The sequence below is a fragment of the Megascapheus bottae genome, chromosome 6, assembly GCF_031878675.1.
Source record: "Megascapheus bottae isolate mThoBot1 chromosome 6, mThoBot2.hap1, whole genome shotgun sequence".
Classification (NCBI taxonomy): Eukaryota; Metazoa; Chordata; class Mammalia; order Rodentia; family Geomyidae; genus Megascapheus; species Megascapheus bottae.
Window position 1 is genome coordinate 73449835 of NC_143514.1, and position 20915 is coordinate 73470749.

At 51.2% G+C, this 20915-nt stretch overlaps 2 protein-coding genes across 2 annotated transcripts; both read left to right on the forward strand.

Annotated features, from left to right (window-relative positions):
- The first annotated feature begins 5007 nt into the window (after nucleotides 1-5007).
- Nucleotides 5008-10930, forward strand: LOC150062404 (aldo-keto reductase family 7 member A3-like). The gene is made up of 7 exons (XM_090335700.1): nucleotides 5008-5354; nucleotides 6585-6772; nucleotides 6962-7066; nucleotides 8089-8185; nucleotides 8337-8436; nucleotides 10009-10138; nucleotides 10735-10930. The coding sequence occupies exons 1-7, from the start codon at nucleotides 5141-5143 to the stop codon at nucleotides 10894-10896; spliced, it is 996 nt and encodes a 331-aa protein (XP_090191826.1). The 5' UTR covers nucleotides 5008-5140; the 3' UTR covers nucleotides 10897-10930.
- A 3504-nt stretch (nucleotides 10931-14434) lies between these two features.
- LOC150062405 (aldo-keto reductase family 7 member A3-like) lies at nucleotides 14435-19404 on the forward strand. Its single transcript, XM_090334008.1, has 6 exons — nucleotides 14435-14441; nucleotides 14897-15084; nucleotides 15279-15383; nucleotides 16584-16680; nucleotides 18183-18433; nucleotides 19079-19404. Exons 1-6 carry the CDS (start codon nucleotides 14435-14437, stop codon nucleotides 19238-19240), a joined length of 810 nt encoding a protein of 269 aa, XP_090190134.1. The 3' UTR covers nucleotides 19241-19404.
- Nucleotides 19405-20915: the final 1511 nt, after the last annotated feature.

The window sequence follows — 20915 nt, forward strand, 5'->3', positions numbered from 1 at the left end:
AAGGAAAGGGAAAGGGACGTGGGTTATGGCCTCTTGGGGGTCCAAGGCCATGTCCAGGCCCAGCCCACAGTGGAAGGCTCCACCTGGTTTGAGGGGCCATTGTCCGCTGGGGACCAAGGATGGGGTCCTTACCCCTGCCCAGATTGAAACCTGCCTGCATGCAGGCAGGTGTACAAGCAGTGTGTGCTCAGGCTTGTTCCTGTGTGCCTGCTGTCTAGCTTGGCCTGAGGGAATGAGACAGGAATCAGACCTTCACTCAGCCAGCTGAGTTGCTAGGATTACAGGCGTGAACTACCGGCTCCCCACACAGGACAAGCTATACAACGTGAGTCCGGGAGCATGGAGACCCACTGGAGGTGGGAAGGACTGTGGAGAGAAGAAGGCCCCATCCAGCAGGCCCAGCCTGGCGACCTCTGCTCTGTTCTCCTTGAGGCTGGACCACCCTGCCTTGGCAGCAGTCCTATCAGCATATTGGTGTTGGCAGGGACCCAGGATTACTGCTTTGGTGACCAGTCAACAGTAAGTTTGCTGTGTCATTTCCCTTTCCCTGGGCTGCCAGCAATCAGTTGCTGAGCCATGTGGTCAGGACATGGTTAACTGTGTGAGTCCAGATGTTTTTGTTGTTTTGTTTTTGTTTCTGTTTGGTCAGTGGTGGGACTTGAATTGTGGGACTGGTCACTGTTCCTGAGCTCTTCAGGTCCATGCGAGTGTTCTATCACTGGAGCCACAGTCTGTGTATGTGGTACTGATGAATGAAACCCAGGGCTTTACACATGCTAAGCAAGCACTCTACCACTCAGCCTCGCTCCAGGCCCAGGTCCAGTTTTTATTATTTTTCGATGTTACAGCAGAGACCAAGCTAGGAAGGCCTTACCTTTTTGTAGCTCAATTCCCCACCAACTCAACAATCTATTTTTTTGCCCTAAACTTTTCTTCTGTCTCCCTTTTTTTTCTTTAGATTATACTAGCTATTTTATTTCCACATCTGTATACAATGTAAACCAATGAATTTCACTGCCTCTATCACTATTCCTATTAATTATCCTTCTAAAATTTTTAAAAAGAAGGACTAGACTCATGGTCTAGCCATAACACTTGCCTAGAAAGTGTGAAGTTCTGAGTTCAAATGTTAAAAAATAATTTTAGGGCTGGTAGTATAGCCTAGAAGTAGAGTATGTGAGAGAGGGAGAGAGAGCTCAAGGAAGCAAGCTTAAGGACAGTATCCAACAACTCAGTTCAAGCCCTAATACTGGGAATCGTAATAATATAATAATACTAATAATTTTTAAAGACACCCACTCAGAAACATGTTAAATGAGACAAGTCAGGGCCAAAGGAACAAAAGGCACATGGTGTCCTTAATATGTGGCTATTAGTACAAGAGCGATGACTCAAAAGTTGCATACCCAATGCTATGGACATGGTACAGGAAATATAAACACAACTACATAGACATAAAAACCTGCGACTCTATAGACATAATGTTTTATTACATAGATTATTATGTACCTATGACACACAAACCCTCAGCCTAATTTTGATTATGTTCTAAAATCTAAGTGCCTGTGATTGTATATAGAGATTTCCTTCATGAATAATTGTTTGTTAAATTTGTCATTTGAAATATGATGTAAAAATCAATGTTAATAAATTCTTTATTTAAAAAAGATATAAAGGAATTATTTAATGAAAACTATAAAAGCCTAACAAAAGAAATTAAAGAGGACATTAGGAAATGGAAAGACATCCCATGCTCATAGCTAGGGCGAACCAACATCGTGAAAATGGCTATGCTGCCAAAATTGATATACAAATTCAATGCAATCCCCATCAAAATCCCAAAGACATTCTTTACTAAAATAGAAGATACAATCCAAAGATTCATATGGAACAAGAAAAGACCTAGAAGAGCCAAAACAATTCTAGGCAAAAAGAGCAATGCTGGTGGTATTAGAATACCAGACTTCAAACTCTACTATAGAGCCATAATAACAAAAACTGCATGGTATTGGCACAAAACAGACCAGAAGATCAGTGGAACAGAACAGAAGACCCAGAAATAGAACCACATACCTATAGTCAACTTGTATTTGATAAAGGAGCCAAAGATATACAGTGAAACAAACACAGTCTATTCGATTATCTGTGCTGGCAAAACTGGGCAGCCACATGCAGAAAACTAAGAATTGACCCTGGCCTTTTGCCATGTACAAGCATTAACTCAAAGTGGATCAAAGACCTCAATGTCAGACTGGAAACCATGAAACTGCTACATGATAGAGTAGGAGAGACACTGGAACTCATAGGCACAGGCGAAAGATTCCTGAACAGAATCCCAGGGTCACAACAGATTGGAGACTTGATAAATGGGACTACCTAAAAATAAAAAGTTTCTGCACAAATAAAAGCATAGCCACAAAAGTAGAAAGACAGCCAACCAACTGGGAAATAATACATCTGACAAATGCTTAATATCCAGTATCTACAAAAAACTCAAGAAACTAATCCCCCCCACCAAAACCCAACAAACCATTCACTAAAAGGGCAAGGGAACTAAAGAGAGACTTATCAGAAGAGATTAAAATGGCAGAAAAGCATATGAGAAAATGTTCATCATCCATGGTCCTAAAGGAAATGCAAATAAAAACAACCCTAAGATACCACCTTACTCCAACAAGAATGGCCAAGATTTTGAACTCACACAATGACAGTTGCTGGCGAATTGTGGAGAAAAAGGAACCCTTCTACACTGCTGGTGGGATTGTAAACTAGTTCAGCCACTCTGGAAAGCAGTGTGGAGGTTCCTTAAAGAACTGAAAATTGACCTTCCCTATGATCCCGCCATACCACTTCTGGGCATCTACCCTAAACACCATAGCCCAAGATATGATAAGGACACCTGCTCAGCTATGATCATCTCTGCACTATTCACAATAGCCAGGCGATGGAAACAATCCAGATGCCCTACTGCAGATGAATAAACAGAAAATGTGGTATATATACATACAATGGAATTCTACATAGCCAACAGACAAGATAAAATAATGGCATTTGCAGCGAAGTGGATGAATCTAGAGCGAATCATGTTGAGTGAGACAAGTCAAGCCCAAAGGAACAGAAGACACAGGGTATCATTAATATGTGGCTATTAGATCCAAACAGTACAAGAGCGCGGACTCAATATTTGCATACCCAATGCTATGGACATGGTACAGGAAATATAAATACAACTACATAGACATAAAAACCTATGACTCTATACACAATGTTTTATTACATAGATTAATATGTACCTATGATATACAAACCCTTAGCCTAATTTCGACTATGTTCTAAAAATGAAGTGCCGGTGATTGTATATAGAGATTTCCTTCTTGAATGCTGGTTTGTTAAACATGTTATTAGAAATATGATGTAAAAATCAATGTTAATAATTCTTTAATAAAAAATTATAAAAAAGACACCTGCTCTTTGTCCTTTCCATCACATGCCACTTTGTGAGTGTGAAAGTCTCTTCTTTTTGCCCTAAGAACTTTTAGAAAATTGTTTGTGCCAGTTGTAGTGGCTCACAACTCTAATCCTAGTTCCTCAGGAGCCTGAGATCTGGGTATCGAGGTTCAAAGCCAGCCTAAATGTGAGACTCTTACCTCCAATTAATCACTAGAAAATGAGAAGTGGGGCTGTGATTGAAGTGGTAGGAGGGTAGTCTTGAGCGGAAGAGTTCTGGGACAGTGCCTAGGCCAGAGTTCAAGCCCCATAACCCACAAAAAAAGAAAAAAATTGTTTGCAGCATTGCCTGGGTACTGGAGGGTCATCGTCCTCATATCTGCAGAGAAGAAAACTCCCTGAAACACTTATCTCCATTACCCAGCAAGATGTAGGAACAGGGGAAAAACACAGATGAGTTCAAGGCCCTGCAGAGTTCAGTCTCCAACTGGAAAGAAAAAATACTGCTTGTGGTGATAAGGTTTTCCATGTGCCAATTATGATTGTATCCTGACCCAGGCTGGTCTTGCTTGCTCACAGCTGAACCACTTGAACCAAGCCCTCAGCCTCATGTTACCTTCAGGTGTGGAAGGCAGAAGCCAATGCTAACAGATCTCTCTATCTCTCCTCCCCCCGACCCCATAGTGGAGCTTGAACTCTGGGCCTGAGGGCTGTCCCTGCCCTCTTCAGCTCAAGGCTACCACACTAAGCAGGAGCCACAGCACCGCTTCCAGTTTTCTAGTGGTTAATTGGAGGTGAGTCTCCCGGTCTTGGCCTTTACTGCCTGGCCTGGCCTTGAAGGGAGATCCTCAGATCTCAGCCTCCTGAAACTCGGATTTACTGGCGTGAGCCACCGCCCCCGGCCGCATCTTCTCTTTGGTCACTCCACTGGGTGGCTGAGTGGACCCCTCCGGAAGCCACAGCTTTGAGACCTCATGGCAGATGGGGCAGCCCTTAGGGTCACGTGGCCCCTAAGGCCCCACCAGGAAGGGACAGAGACGCCAGGACGACTTACAAGCTAGGGCAGCAGAGGAAAGGATGATCTGCCAAGAGGCTCGGCCTCCACTGCAAGCCAGAGCCCCAGACCACCGTCAGCTGAGAACACCCAAGTCCAGGGGCTGAGTCCTGCCCGGGGGAGGCCAGAGCCCCGGGCGGGGTGCGGTCCCCGTGCGGAGGAGCTCGTGAGAGGCCCTTCCTCCTCTGTCACTGCCCGCCCGGCCTTCCTCCCTCCGTGGTCTCACCTGCCCTGCCCAGGCCCAGCGACTTCCCTAGTGCCCTGCCTGCCCCTCCAGGCCACCTTCCTCAGAGCAGCCCCGCCCCAGCTCTGGACCAGCTCCTCCCGCAGCTCTGCCCCTGCACCCAGAGGCCCAGCCCGCCCCTCGGCCTGTGCCACTTCCCTCAGCCTCCACCCCGGCCCCTCCCCTCCCGCTACCCCGCCTCCCCGCCCTCCACAGGCCAGGCCTCAACTCGGCCCTGGGTTCCCTGGCCCCGCCCTCGGCCCCGCCCCTCTAGGCCCCGCCCCACGGCCACACCCCCGTCCAGTGGGCGTGGTCCCGCAGCTCCACAAGTACCCGGGCCTGGCCTGAAGTCCCAGGCTTCCCTGCTGGACTCCAGTGCACAGCCTTCCGCTCCAGCTGCTGCAGCTGCCTCCAGCATGTCTCCGACGGGGTCTCAGGCTCGACCCGCCACGGTGCTGGGCACCATGCTGATGGGGCTCCGCCTGGACCCCTCCTCCAGCGCAGCAGCGGTGCGCTCCTTCCTGGATCGCGGCCACACGGAGCTGGACACGGCCTTCGCGTACACCGATGGACAGTCTGAGACCATTCTAGGCGGCCTGGGGCTGGGGCTGGGCCGCGACGGCTGCAGAGGTAACGTTGATCCCACTACCCAGGACGCTGACTGCCCTGACTTTCCAGAGCTGTGTGAAGCCCAGTTTGCTCAGACCCTTCTTCTGCTGGACCTTGGAGCACTGTTTTCTGTTTGCATTTATGCACCTTCCCCATACTCCCCCCACTCTTTTTTTTCTTTTTGCCTGTCCTGGGTTAAAACTCAAGGCCTGGGCACTGTTCTTGGACACTTTTTGCTCAAAGTTAGAGCTCTGACACTTGAGCCCCAGCACCACTTCCAGCCTTTTCTTAGTATGTGGTGCTGAGGAATCAAGCCCAGGGCTTCCTGCATGCTAGCCAAGTCCTGTACTACTAGGCTATGTTCCTGGCTCCAGGGCAGCCCAGCTTTCTGTTGTTGTGGTGGTGGTGGTTTTTTTGTTTTTGTTTTGCGAGTCCTGAGATTTCGCTCAGGGCTTGAGCACTGTCCTTGGACATTCTCAAGGCTAGAGATCCAAAACTTGAGCCTCAGCACCAGTTCCAGCCTTTTCTATATATTGGTACCAAGGAATCAAAACAAAGCTGTCATGCATGCTAGGCAAGCACTCTACCACTAGGCCAAACTCCCAGCCCAAACTTGGAATATTTTTTTTTCCAGTCCGGGGGCTTGACTCAGGGCCTCAGCACTGTCATTGGGCTTTTTCAAGGCTAGAGCTCTACCACTTGAGCCACAGCATCACTTCGACCTTTGTTCTACATATGTGGTATGGAGGAATCAAACCCTGCTCTTTGTGCATGCTGGGCAGGTACTCTACCACTAGGCCAAACTCCTGGCCCAGCCCAGTTTTAATCTAATCTGCATCTAGGGAGCTGTCACCTGTGAGGCACCTACAGCCTTGGGAATCTGGCACTAGGCAGCCCCTCTCTGCCCTCTCAGGCCTCATAGCAAGGCCATCCTGCCCCAATCCTGTCCTAACCACCCATGAAAGGGTCGCACCCTTACTGCAGAGTAGACTATGGACCAGCAGCAAATCTGCCTCCTCCTTTGCCTAGGGTCCAGTGCCTTGGCTGGATCCCACTGAGTGTTTCTCACTCTATGAGGTAATATTGTCAATTCTGTTTACAGTGGAGAGCATTGAGATTCCTAGAGATTCAGGAGCCTAGAAGTGATTACTTAGGAGTAGGACTTGAACAAACTTCTGCCTCTAGACATGGCTCTAAATGCCCTTTCTGATGTTTGGTAAGTGGCTTGAATTTCCATTTGTGTCTCCAAAGTGAAAATTGCCACCAAGGCCAATCCCATGGATGGAAAGTCCCTGAAGGCTGATAGTGTGCGGTTCCAGCTTGAGACCTCACTGAAGCGGCTGCAGTGTTCTAGAGTGGACCTCTTCTACCTCCACATGCCTGACCATAGCACCCCAGTGGAGGAGACACTGAGGGCCTGCCACCAGCTGCACCAGGAGGTGGGAAAGGGTCCCCTGGCTCAGGGAGGGAGTGATCTCTGCTCTTCCCGTCCTCACACTACCAGCAGAGTGAGGGAGCAGAGCACCCAGAGCAGAACTGGGAACACCTCAGTCCAAGGTCTCCACTCCCACCTCCTCTGCCTGGAATCCTTGGTTGATCAAGATTGTGACCACACCTCTCCCCTACAGGGCAAGTTTGTGGAGCTTGGCCTCTCCAACTATGCCTCCTGGGAGGTGGCAGAGATCTGTGCCCTCTGCAAGAGCAATGGCTGGATTATGCCCACTGTGTATCAGGTGAGGGGCACCTGGGGTGCCAGGAACCCAGGCCTTGGACTCTGGAGCTTTGCTAATCTTTTCCCCAGCCTGCATCCTGTGCCCTCTACAGAGCAGCCACCCCTCTGATCAGAGCCTGTGCATGGTCCTCAGCTCCCCTCAGAGGAGGACAAATTCTTCATCCTGGCCAGCAGGCAGCTGCCCACTTGCTGCCTGAGTGCACAGCTTTGCTCCTTACTTCCAAGCCTGGCTCTGCACCTCAGCCCGGATCTGTCCTCTGCCTCTCTGGGGGAAGTGCTCAGGGCTCATTCAGGTGGCTTCCCCCCCCCCTCCAGCCACAGCCCCCTGGGTTCTCAGGCTCTGCTTCACCTGCTCCTCCCCATTTATTCAGCAGTTTGTTCAATGCACTGGTCCCAAAAGTCCCCAGTTCACTGTAATCTTTTTTCCACTACTTTTCATGTATTTACTCTCTACATTACTGTAATGTCCTGTTTGGTGGCCAGGCCTGGTGACTCAAGCATGTAATCCTAGCTACTTGGGAGGGAGAGATTAGGAGGCTTTTCTAAGAATACAAATGTGGGAGACCTCATTTCAGGTAATGGCTGGTCTGTGTGTTGGGTGCTTGCTATCACAAGCTGTCAGGGAGATGAGACATGGAGCATGGATACATGGCATTCACATCCCTGTGAATAAAAGCTCAAGTAGCAGCATCACAGTCCAGGGTGGCCTGGGAGAGACCCCATCTCAAGCATCAGCAATGCACAAAGTGGCTGGGGTCATGGTCCAGAGGTAAAGCTTGTGAAGCATGAATGAGGTGCTGAGTTCCAGCCTCACCCTAGACCTTGCCCCACAATCAGAAGTCAAGGTGTTGTCTCCCTTAGAGATTTTGACATCCATCACCCACTGCATCCTGCATGGGTTGCCTGAAGAAATGAGTTTTTCAGCCCTGGTTGTCAGGTGCTAGGATTGTTCAGGTGTGAACTGAGGGTTTTCTAAGGACACATTGGGGACCTTCCTCTTGACTCCTCACCCTCTCCCTGCAGGGCATGTACAACGCCATCACCCGGCAGGTGGAAAAGGAGCTCTTGCCCTGCCTCAGACACTTCGGATTGAGGTTCTATGCCTTCAACCCTTTGGCTGGTATGGGCTAAGTGGACACAGACCTTGGGGTGTGGGTTGGGGTGCAGGCCTGGCCTTGTGAAGCCCACCCAACCACACATGGACAGAGGAAATGAAATGCTCATGAATGCAACCAAGTTGGTGATAAGTGTCCCCATCCCCTGCCCACCAGGTGGCCTGCTGACTGGAAGGTACAGCTTTGAAGACAAGGACAGCAAGCATCCTCAGAGCCTTTTCTTTGATTTCACCTGGGCTGAGGTGTACCAAATCCGGTGAGTACTGGGTTAGGAGTCTGCATGGGAAGGGGTGAGTGTACTCTTATTCTGCCATACAGAAAGCCTGCTGTTACTTCCCGGTGCTGTGACCTGGGTTCCTGGTTGTCATGATTCTCTGGAGAAGGTTGGGATTTCTGGCTTCAGTGCTGTCTGTGACACTGAGTCTCTCCCGTGGGAAGATGCCTTGCTGTCCACACTGGGGTCCACACTGCTGTGGCTCACTAGTATAGCAGATCTCCTTCCCCTGCCCTAAAATGAAGATTGCTAAAGAAATATCTACATACCCATTAGAAAATGCATTTAGGGCCCAGAGTTTGGCCTAGTGGTTAAAGTGCTTGCCTAACATGCACGAAGACCCGGGTTCAATTCCTTGGTACCACATACTTAGAAAAAGGCCGGAAGTGGTGCTGAGGCTCAAATGGTACACCTCTAGCCTTGAGAAAGTCCAAGGACAGTGCTCAGGCCCTGAGTTTAAGCCCAGGACTGGCAAAAAAAAAATTTATTTAGTCAGGAGGTGTGCTCATGCTTGTCATTCTGGCTGTTTAGGAGACTGAGATCTAAGGATCTCACTTGGAAGCCAGCTTAGACAGTTAAGTCTGAGACTGTTGTCTCTAACCAGCAACAAAGTTGGACATGAACACTGAAGTATGGTTCAATGACAGAATGACAGCACAAAGCACTAAAGCTAAGGGACATTGGCCCACCTCTGTTCTAGCAAACCTACACTCAAATAGATACACAAAAGCTGATTCATTTTAGAGTCCGACTTATTTGTTGGTTTTATTTTTAGGAGACTGATCTTTTTTCCCTGGGCTTAAATTTGAGGCCTGAACACTGTCCCTGAGTTTTGTGCTAAAAGTTACTTCTCTATCATTTGAAGCACATCTTCACTTCTGGCTTTTTAGTAGTTAGCTGGAGGTAAAGGGATTCAAGCTTTCCTTCCTTTGGGTGGCTTCCAAGTTTGGTCCTTAGACCACAGCCTCCTAAATAGCTGGGATTACAGGCATGAGCCACCAGTGCCCGGCTTAAGGTTGATCTACGTGGGCCTTAATAACCCAGTGTCAGAGGCAACTTCCTGAATCTCTTTCAGCTTTTCTTTCCCATCATTGACTGTGGTGTCTCAAAGTATTGACCTGTTCCCATTCTTTCTGTTCACTCTAGAAAGCTGTTATTGACAAATTTGCAGGTGTCTGCTAGGTCATTTTTCTGAGCACACTGTGACCCTTTTGCAAGTGGGAGGGAAAGACCTCTTAAGCCAGGCTTTCTGCAGGAGATTCCCAGGCTAGCCCTCTTGAAATGTCCAGTCATAAGTGGAGACTCATCAGATCTTGTGTGTGAGCTGCATGCACTGCTGTGACTGAAGCTTTCTCAGGTGGGGTGTGCCTCCGTGGAGAACAGTTCTTGTCCTTGCATGGCTCCCTCCCTAGATGAAATCTCTGTCTGCTCAGGCACCTGGGAACCTGGATGTGCTCAGGTGGTCCTGAGCATCCAGGTGTCTCAGGGCTCTGGGAACTGGGCTGCCCTGGACAGTCTCCAGAGTCCTGACCCTTGTTCCTGTGTCCTGCTCAGTTACTGGAAGGAGAACAACTTCAAAGCCATCACCCTGGTGGAGAAGGCCCTGCAGGCTGCCTATGGCTCCAGTGCCCCCAGCATGGCATCAGCTGCCTTGAGGTGGATGTACCACCACTCCCAGCTGGAGGTAGCCTGGCTGTCCTGGGTGCAGGGTTTGGGGGGATGGGATGGGGAGTGGGACCTTTAGGATTTCCCAGCTAGTCTCTTTTGGTACAGATGACTTTTTTTTTTCTTCTGAAGTGTCCAGGTAGCCCAGGTTACACTTTTCCCCAGTGGCCCTATTAAGTATGAGCCTCTCAGTTTTAACATGCCTTAGGGAGTCTTACTCTGCTATTTCATGGAGCTCCCCTTAGAATGGCATAAACATAGATTTGGCTTGAACTAGAAAATTTAAATGCCATTAGCATTTAAACTTCATCCCTTCCCCTATGCTCTGGAGGCAGCATCAAGTTCTCTGTGGCTGGGGCCTCCCCATATTCTTGTCACAGGGTGTAGTGTCCCTCACCCTTTATCCAGCTCGGTGAAGGTAGTATGGCTACAGCCAGCCTGAAGTCAACATGAATTCTTGAATTGCCTGTGTGCTGGTGTCAACACAGTTTTGGCTAGACAACTCCTTCTGGAATAGTACAGGCATAAGGAAAAATATTGGCAGTGCTGCAGGGAGGGGCAGGTGACTTGAGCTGCAGGTGGAGGAAGGCTGTTGCTAACATGGTGTTCTTGCAGGCTGCCCATGGGGACGCAGTCATCCTGGGCATGTCCAGCGTGGAACAACTGGAGCAGAACTTGGCTGTCATTGAGCAAGGGCCCCTGAAGCCAGAAGTTGTGGAAGCCTTTGATGAAGCCTGGACACTGGTTGCCCACCAGTGTCCCAACTACTTCCGCTAGGTTCGACCTGAGTGGGACTGCAGATAGCTGACTACCTGGTGTCTCTTCCACCTGGAGTTGACCCTGCTCATCCCTGCTGATCGTTTTCTTCTACTTCCTCCCAATGCACCCAGTTGGTGGCTGGCTGAGGTCTGCCTCTAGTGAATAAAGTTGGCAGCTCCTGAGCTATCTGTGTCTGGTGGCTTTCTCTCCTAAGTTGGGAGTTTGAGGGACCATTGTGAGGACATTGTCAGAGGTTGTAGGGTCTCTTTAGACCCACCCCTGCTGCCCCAGCCTGGCTTGTCTCATCTGTGGGGCTGGCTGTGCATGCTAGAAAGAGCTATGTATAGTGTTAGAGCTGTTTCTGGCTGTGGATGTTAATGTGGTGGATTCAATGTTTTCCCTGCCCTTCTGTGACCTACTGCAAATTTAGGGGTGCCATTAATGCACTCAGGAAATTGTTGTTTTATTATAAAAGGTATTATCACAAAGTACACGGAGAAGAGATTCATGGAGTGAGTGGTATGAGAAGGGTCACAGGTTCCATGGCTTCTACACCTGTCTTCATAGTTTGAGCCTCGTAACAGGTTATTTTCTGAGACAGGTTACCTTCTTTTGGGGGATACTGCCACAGCACCTAGGGCTCACCCAAGTCAGGCAAGCCCTTCACTATTGAGTTGTTACTCTGCCAAACTCACAGAAAATTATTTTCTTGAGGAGCTAGGGATGGAAGTAGTAGGTAAATGTGCTACCACCAGACTGTGTCCCCCAGCACTCATGCAGGCCAACATAAAATGTTACTTGATATCACCATCTCTTCTACCCCTTGTTCTTTGGGTTAGTGGTCCTGGGGTTTGAACTCAGGGGATAGATGCTCTACCACTTGAGCCACAGCTCTGCCTCCATCTTTCTGGCAGTTAACTGGAGTTAAGTCTCCCAGACTGTCTTGCCAAGGGTGTCTTTGATCTGACCCCTCAGATCTCAGCCTCCAGGGTAGCAAGGATTGAAAGATCCCAGGTCAGAACCATAGTGCTGTCATCTTAAAGTTTAACTCATGCTTTTGCTAACTAAGGAACGGTGGCATGTTGGCCATAGATTAAGGGAGCTGGCAAGCAACTTGTTCACTCACACCTCAAAGCAGTGATGCTGTGAAGTGCAGGGGAGAGGCTGACAGTCAGGGTTTACACAGTCTCCTCAAAGGCAAATGTCACAGATTTACACCTATCAGGTGGTCGGATGAGATAAGATGGGGATTGGGGAGCTTCCCAGGCTGGTGGAAACCAACAGGAAGTTCTCAGACGCAGGGTCCCATTCAACTGTCAGAGAGTAGTTTTATGGTTTGGGAAACTAATGTTATACAATGCTATACGTGCAGTCTAATTTTGACACCAAATAGGCTAGTTCCTGGAGCTTATGGACACCTGTGTAAACGATGGTTGACTAGGGCTCAGAAGTTCCTGTTTGTGCAGTCACTGGGTCCTTGGGGATTTTTATTCTGCTTACTGATGGGGAATAATTTTGGGTCTAGGGGTAGTTATTTTTCATCTTCATACCCTGGGCAGCTTAATGGACAACAAGACGGTTGCTGCTTCAGAATGAGGGCGCTTTTTAATAGTTTGTAAGCACGCCTTACTAATACCTGTATCTCTCATAACTGGGCAGGAACTTGTGTAAAACCTGACCCTGCCCCTTCCCCATGGTAGTACTTTTTACAAGCTTAGCCCATGTCCTGCTTGTTCTGTTATCTGTAACGTCCCGTTTGCTCTGCTATCTGTAATCAACAACTAGCCGGCAGTAGCACCATCCAGGCCTTGAAAGGAGCTAATTCTATAACAGGACAAGGGACATTTTCCCCAGGACCCGGGCCCATTGGAATGTGCTACTCAGAGCGAAGACCCTGCTAACCCATATAGTTAAGGAGCAGACTTCTGTGCCTGACCAAGCTGTTTCTGGTCTCTGTACAAATTGTTTAAACCCCGCCATGTAACACTTTCCCTGGGAGGTTGCTTGCAAGACCCCTCCTCGTCCTCGAGGCCTGGGATTAGGGCAAAGGGCAACTGCCCATGGCCTGTTATCTGAATCCTGCAGCTAACCAGCATCCTAGGCCACCTTGAAAAGAATAAACAACTAAACAACATGTGTTAACTAAATTAGGGTTGTTTTCCCATACCAGGGGCCGGAGATGTGTAACTCAGCACGTACACTCTATTGTACTCTATCTAAATGATAATTGGTCAAAATGTATAATTTGTTTCACAAGGATTGGCTGCCTGCGTGCAGACCTGGTTGTAATACTTTAAACTTATTGGCTGTAAAAGCGCGGACTCTGTTGTAACGGACTGTAGGACTGTATAAAAAGTCACTCCCGAGACAGATCGGGGCTCTCAGCCACTGACCCGAACCTCACGGATCTCGAGGTCACGTGTACCTGAGAAGCCCGAGCATATGCCCAAATAAAATCCTCTTGCCTATTGCATCCAGTGGTCCCTGTGTGCGTCCTTGGGTGCGGGTCTCCGCGGGTCTTTCAGGATTATAGATATGAGCCACAGGTCCCTGACCTTTCTCAAGTGTCTAAAGACCCTGGACTTGTTGGTATCCATCAATCAGCTCTGAGTGTGGTTATAGACATCCAAATGTTTTCAGGAATTCCCTGTGGGAAGTAAAGGCCTCTAGACAGGAGGAAGCCCCGCTGAGGGGTTGCTCTGGGCCACCCCAGAGCTGTTATGCTCCCAGGGCAGGAGTGGTCCCACAGGGTCAGGACACCAGTAGCTTGCCTGATAAACAAGAAATCCTAGGGTCTGAATGGAGCACAAACCCAAGGGCTTTTACTTACAAAGGTCTCTTGCGGTGGTCTCAATTTTATTCTTTGGAAATAGCCTCTCCCCTCTTCATCTATACCAAAATAAATAGAGACTCCCTGCAGAAGGCAGTGGAGTCCTAGTGAGTCCTGTGTGGTGAAGCCTGTGCTGATGGTGCTGAAGGCCTCAGTCGTCCTCATCTTCCTCAGACTCCTCCTCAGACTCAGGAGCACTCTCGGGCAGGTCATCTTCCATCGGCTGGAATCTCCTGGACTGCGCATCCGACATGTATTTGATGGTCACCTTGAACTCAGCCATCTCATACCCAAAGAGTTTCTTTCAGAGCAGGAGAAGGAGCGAGGAGAAACGAGTGTGATGGGCAGCGCAGGGGAAGGGCAGGGCTCCCTCCTCCTGCCAGAGCCCACACTCACTCAGGGCCTGGGCACTGTTCTTGGACACTTTTTGCTCAAAGTTAGAGCTCTGACACTTGAGCCCCAGCACCACTTCCAGCCTTTTCTGAGTATGTGGTGCTGAGGAATCAAGCCCAGGGCTTCCTGCATGCTAGCCAAGTCCTCTACTACCAGGCTATGTTCCTGGCTCCAGGGCAGCCCAGCTTTTTGTTGTTGTTGTTTATTTGTTTTTGTTTTGCGAATCCTGGGATTTAGCTCAGGGCTTGAGCATTGTCCTCTAGAACTTGAGCCTCAACACCAGTTCAAGCTTTTTCTATATATATGGTACCAAGAAATCGAACTTGGGCCTTAATGCATAGTAGGCAAGCACTCTACCACTAGGCCAAAATCCTGGCACAGCCAAGGGAGTTGTCGCCTGAGAGGCACAAACAGCCTTGGGAATCTGGCACTAGGCAGCCCCTCTCTGCCCCCTCAGGCCTCATAGAAAGGCCATCCTGCCCCAATTCTGTGCTAACCACCCCAGGCAAGGGTGGCACCCTTGCTGCAGAGCAGACTATGGACCAGCAGCAACTCTGCCTCCTCCCTTGCCTAGGGTCTAGTGCCTTGTCTGGATCCCACTGAGTGTTTCTCACTCTATGAAGTATTATTGTCAATTCTGCTTAAAGGGAAGAGCATTGAGATTCCTAGAGATTCAGGAGCCTAGGAGTGATTACTTAGGAGTAGGACTTGAACAAACTTCTGCCTCTAGATATGGCTGTAAATGCCCTTTTTAATGTTTGGTAGTGGCTTGAATTTCCATTTGTGTCTCCAAAGTGAAAATTGCCACCAAGGCCAATCCATTGCATGGGAAGTCCCTGAAGGCTGACAGTCTGCGGTTCCAGCTGGAGACCTCACTGAAGCGGCTGCAGTGTTCTAGAGTGGACCTCTTCTACCTCCACATGCCTGACCATAGCACCCCAGTGGAGGAGACACTGAGGGCCTGCCACCAGCTGCACCAGGAGGTGGGAGAGATTCCCCTGATCTCTGCCTGGGAGTGATCTCTGCTCTTCCCATCCTCACACTACCTACCTGCAGACTGAGGAAGAAGAACACCCAGGGCAGAGCTGGAAACATGCCAACCCAGGGTCTCCACTCCCACCTCCTCTGCCTGGAATCCTTGGTTGTTCAAGGTTGTGACTCCACCTCTCCCCTACAGGGCAAGTTTGTGGAGCTTGGCCTCTCCAACTTTGCCTCCTTGGAGGTGGCAGAGATCTGTGCCCTCTGCAAGAGCAATGGCTGGGTTATGCCCACCGTGTATCAGGTAAGGCATACCTGGGGTGCCAGGAAGCGCAGGCCTAGGACTCTGGAGCTTTGCTGATCTTTTCCATCAGCCTGCATTCTGTGCCCTCAACAGAGCAGCCACTCCTCTGATCAGAGCCTGTGCACGGCCCCCAGGTAACCTCAGAGGAGGACAAAGTTCCTCATGCTGGCCAGCAGGCAGCTGCCCACTTGCTGCCTGAGTGCACAGCTTTGCTCCTTACCTCCAAGCCTGGCTCTGCACCTCAGCCTGGATCTGTCCTCTGGCTCTGGGGGAAATGCTCAAGGTCACTCAGGTCACTCCCCCTACCCAGCCACAGTCCCGAATTCTCAGGCTCTGCTTCACCTACTCCTCCCCATTTATTCAGCAGTTTGTTCAATGCACTGGTCCCAAAAGTCCCCAGTTCACTGTGATCTTTTTTCCACTCATTTGCATGTGTTTATTCTCCACATTACTGTAATGTCCAGGAGGGTGGCCAGGCCTGGTGACCCAAGCATGTAATCCTAGCTACTTGGGAGGGAGAGATTAGGAGGCTTTTCTAAGAATACAAGTTTGGGAGACCACATTTCAGGAAATGGCTGGTCTGTGTGTTGTGTGCTTGCTATCTCAAGCTGTCAGGGAGATGAGACATGGAGCATGGAGACATGGCATTAACATCTCTGTGAATAAAAGGTCAAGTAGCAGCAGCACAGTCCAGGGTGGCCTGGGAGAGACCCCATCTCAAACATCAGCAGAGGTAAAGCTTGTGAAGCATGAATGAGGTGCTGAGTTCCAGCCACATCCTATGCCTTGTCCCCCAAATTAGAGGTCAACGTGTTGTCTCCCTTAGAGATTTTGACATCCATCACCCACTGCATCCTGCATGGGTTGCCTGAAGAAATGAGTTTTTCAGCCCTGACTGTCAGGTGCTAGGATTGTTCAGGTGTGAACTGAGGGTTTTTTTTTTTTTTTGCCAGTCCTGGGCTTGAGCTCAGGGCCTGAGCACTGTCCTTGGACTTTCTCAAGGCTAGAGCTCTACCACTTGAGCCTCACCACCACTTCTGGCTTTTTTCTATGTATGTGGTACCGAGGAATCGAACCCGGGTCTTCATGCATGCTAGGCAAGCACTTTAACCACTAGGCCAAACTCCCGGTCCCAGAAGTGAGGGTTTTCTAAAGACACATTGGGGACCTTCCTCTTGACTCCTCACCCTCTCCCTGCAGGGCATGTACAACGCCATCACCCGGCAGGTGGAAAAGGAGCTCTTGCCCTGCCTCAGACACTTCGGATTGAGGTTCTGTGCCTTCAACCCTTTGGCTGGTATGGGCTACGTGGACACAGACCTTTGGGTGCAGGTTGGGGTGGAGGTCTTTCCTTGTGAAGCCCAGCCAACCACACATGGACAGAGGAAATGAAATGCTCAGGAATGCAATCAAGTTGGTGATAAGTGTCCCCATCCCCTGCCCACCAGGTGGCCTGCTGACTGGAAAGTACAGCTTTGAAGACAAGCACAGCAAGCATCCTCAGAGCCTTTTCTTTAGTTACACCAGGGCTGATTTGTACCAGAAGTGGTGAGCACTGGTTAGGAGTCTGCATGGGAAGGGGTGAGTGTGCCCTTATTCAGAGGTACTAAAGGCCTGCTATTCCAGTGCTGCTTCCTTCCCGGTGCTGTGACCTGGGTCCCTGGTTGTCATGATTCTCTGGAGAAGGTTGGGATTTCTGGCTTCAGTGCTGTCTGTGGCACTGAGTCTCTCCCGTGGGAAGATGCCTTGCTGTCCACACTGAGGTCCACACTGCTGTGGCTCACTAGTATAGCAGATCTCCTTCCCCTGCCCTAAAATGAAGATTGCTAAAGAAATGTCTACATGCCCATTAAAAAATGCATTTAGTCAACAAGTGTGCCTCATGCCTGTAATTCTGGCTATTTAGGAGACTGAGATCTGAGGATCACAGTTGGAAGCCAGCTTACACAGTTAAGTCTGAGACTGTTGTCTCTAACCAGCAACAAAATTGGACATGCACACTGAAGTATGGTTCAATGACAGAATGACAGCACAAAGCACTAAAGCTAAGGGACATTGGCCCACCTCTGTTCTAGCAAACCTAAACTCAAATAGATACACAAAAGCTGATTCATTTTAGAGTCCGACTTATTTGTTGGTTTTATTATGAGGAGACTCATCTTTTTTCCTAGGGCTTGAATTTGAGGCCTGAACACTGTCCCTGAGTTTTTGTGCTAAAAGTTACTTCTCTAACATTTGAAGCACATCTTCACTTCTGGCTTTTTAGTGGTTAGCTGGAGGTAAAGGGATTCAGACTTTCCTTGCTTTGGGTGGCTTCAAAGTTTGGTCCTTAGACCACAGCCTCCTAAATAGCTGGGATTACAGGCATGAGCCACCAGAGCCCTGTTCAACGCTGATCTATGTGGGCCTTAATAACCCAGTGTCAGTCCTGACTCTCTATCCGCTTCCCTTGACCATCATTGACTGTGGTGTCACAATGTATTTACCTGTTCCCATTCTTTCTGTTCACTGTAGAAAGCTATAATTGCTAAATTTGTAGATGTCTGCTAGTTCATTTCTGAGCACACTGTGACCCTTTTGCAAGTAGGAGGGAAAGACCTCTTAAGCCAGGCTTTCTGCAGGAGATTCCCAGGCTAGCCCTCTTGAAATGTCCAGTCATAAGTGGAGACTCATCTGATCTTGTGTGTGAGCTGCATGCACTGCTGTGACTGAAGCTTTCTCAGGTGGGGTGTGCCTCCGAGGAGAACAGTTCTTGTCCTTGCATGGCTCCCTCCCTAGATGAAGTCTCTGCCTGCTAAGGCACCTGGGAACCTGGATGTGCTCAGGTGGTTCTGAGGACCCAGGTGTCTCAGGGCTCTGGGAACTGGGCTGCCCTGGACGGTCTCCAGAGTCCTGACCCTTGTTCCTGTGTCCTGCTCAGTTACTGGAAGGAGAACAACTTCAAAGCCATCACCCTGGTGGAGAAGGCCCTGCAGGCTAGCTATCGATCCAGTGCCCCCAGCTTGACCTCAGCAGCCCTGAGGTGGATGTACCACCACTCCCAGCTGGAGGTAGCCTGGCTGTCCTGGGTACATGAGTTGGGGGGATGGGGAGTGGAACCTTGAGAACCCCCCAGCTAGTCTCTTTGGTACAGATGACTTTTTTTTTCTTCTGAAGTGCCCAGGTGGCCTAGGTTACACTTTCTTCCAGTGGCCCTATTAAGTATGAGCCTCTCAGTTTTAACATGCCTTAGGGAGTCTTACTCTGCCAATTCTTTCAGCTCCCATTAGAAGGGAATAAACAGATTTGGCTTGAACTAGAAAATTTAAATGCCTTTAGCATTTAAGCTTCATCCCTTCTCCTATGCTTTGGAGGCAGCGCCAAGTCCTGTGTGGCTGGCGCCTCTCCATATCCTTGTCACAGGGTGTAGTGTCCCTCACCCTTTATCCAGCTTGGTCAAGGTAGTATGGCTACAGCCAGATTGAAAGCAACATGAATTCTTGAATTTTTGCTCATTGTTGGCTCTCTACTTGAATGGAGTGCCACAACTCCATTTTTTTAAAATGCCTGTGTCCTGGCATCAACACAGTTTTGGCTAGACAACTCCATCTGTAACAGTACAGGCATAAGGAAAAATATTGGCCGTGCTGCAGGGAGGGGCAGGTGACTTGAGCTGCAGGTGGAGGAAGGCTGTTGCTAACATGGTGTTCTTGCAGGCTGCCCATGGGGACGCAGTCATCCTGGGCATGTCCAGCGTGGAACAACTGCAGCAGAACTTGGGTATCATCGAGCAAGGGCCCCTGAAGCCAGAAATTGTGGAAGCCTTTGATGAAGCCTGGACACTGGTTGCCCACCAGTGTCCCAACTACTTCATCTAGGTTCCACCTGACTGAGGCTGCAGATAGCTGACTACCTGGTGTCTCTTCCACCTTGAGCTGACCCTGCTCATCCCTGCTGATTCCTTTCATCTCCTTCCTTCCAGTGCACCCAGTTGGTGGCTGGCTGAGGTCTGCCTCTAGTGAATAAAGTTGGCAGCTCCTGAGCTATCTGTGTCTGGTGCCTCTCTCTCCTGAGCTGGGAATTTCAGGGACCATTGTGAGGACATTGTCAGAGGTTGTAGGGTCTCTTTAGACCCACCTCTGCTGCCCCAGCCTGGCTTGTCTCATCTGTGGGGCTGGCTGTGCATGCTAGGAAGAGCCACGTGTGGTGTTAGAGCTGCCTTGGGCATGGATGTTCATGTAATGGAGTCAAAGTTGTCCCTGCCTTTCTGTGACCCACTGCGAGAAAGTCCAGGCTCAGGGCTTGGGATTAGTCCTCAGGACTGGAAAAAAAAAAGGAGAAGAATGAAAAGAGTGCAGGAGTTACAGTAGTGAAGGGCAGAGTTTGCCCGCGGGAAGCAGAAGGACCCGGGTCCAGGTCCGCGGTACCCCATGCATGGAGCACTGTGGCGTGGTCGAGGACAGAGCTGCCGCCTGGACGGCGCTCCGGCCCCGAGTTCAGGCCCCGGGGCTGCCAGACCAACACTGAGACACCCGCGCTGCGCTCCCTCGAGCTGAGAACTATTCCTCCACCCGAGCGTCAGCCCCGCCGCGGCCTCCCGTGACCGCCGATCTTCGCCATCGCCCAGGCCGAAGGACCGCGGGCGCCTTCCAGGCAGATCCCCGCCAGCGCCACCGCAGCGGTGAAGGGCGGAGCGGACGGCGGAGCGCGAGCCGGGGCCCAGGCGTCGGGGCCCCGCTCCTCCCGAGGCTCCCGCCAGCTCGCCAGCAGCGCGGCTTCCGCGGAGGCGGACTCGCCGGGGTGTCCCCGCCGGAGGCCGGGCCCCGCCCAGGCGTCCTCCCCAGGTCCCCGCCCTCCCCGGCCCCGGCGTCCTCCCCGGGTCCCCGCCCTCCCCGGCCCGGCGTCCTCCCCAGGTCCCCGCCCTCCCCGGCCCCGGCGTCCTCCCCGGTCCCCGCCCTTCCCGGCCCCTCCCTCCTCCCCAGGTCCCCGCCCTCCCCGGCCCCGACTTCCTCCCCGGGTCCCCTCCCTCCCCCGCCCCGACTTCCTCCCCGGGTCCCCGCCCTCCCCGCGGCCTCGGCGTCCTCCCCGGGTCCCCGCCCTCCCCGCGGCCCCGGCGTCCTCCCCGGGTCCCCGCCCTCCCCGGCCGCGGCGTCCTCCCCGGATCCCCGCGCTCCCCGGCCGCGGCGTCCTCCCCAGGCCCCGCCCTCCCCTGCACCGGCGTCCTCCCCGGGTCCCCGCCCTCCCCGGCCCCGATGTTCTCCCCAGGTCCCCGCCCTCCCGGGCCCCGGCGTCCTCCCCGGGTCCCCGCCCTCCCCGCGGCCCCGGCGTCCTCCCCGGGTCCCCGCCCTCCCCGGCCGCGGCGTCCTCCCCGGGACCCCGCGCTCCCCGGCCGCGGCGTCCTCCCCAGGCCCCGCCCTCCCCTGCACCGGCGTCCTCCCCGGGTCCCCGCCCTCCCCTGCACCGGCGTCCTCCCCGGGTCCCCGCCCTCCCCGGCCCCGCCCTCCTCCCCGGGTCCCCGCCCTCCCCTCCCCGGCGTCCTTCCCGGGTCCGCGC

Bases quoted from the DNA above. Each gene is read 5' to 3' on its own strand.
- LOC150062404 (XM_090335700.1), top strand. From the start codon at position 5,141: ATGTCTCCGACGGGGTCTCAGGCTCGACCCGCCACGGTGCTGGGCACC. The intron at 6,773-6,961 runs GTGGGAAAGGGT...TCTCCCCTACAG, and splicing joins GCCACCAGCTGCACCAGGAG to GGCAAGTTTGTGGAGCTTGG. The intron at 10,139-10,734 runs GTAGCCTGGCTG...GTGTTCTTGCAG, and splicing joins ACCACCACTCCCAGCTGGAG to GCTGCCCATGGGGACGCAGT.
- LOC150062405 (XM_090334008.1), top strand. The intron at 16,681-18,182 runs GTATGGGCTACG...CTGCCTGCTAAG, and splicing joins TGCCTTCAACCCTTTGGCTG to GCACCTGGGAACCTGGATGT. The intron at 18,434-19,078 runs GTAGCCTGGCTG...GTGTTCTTGCAG, and splicing joins ACCACCACTCCCAGCTGGAG to GCTGCCCATGGGGACGCAGT.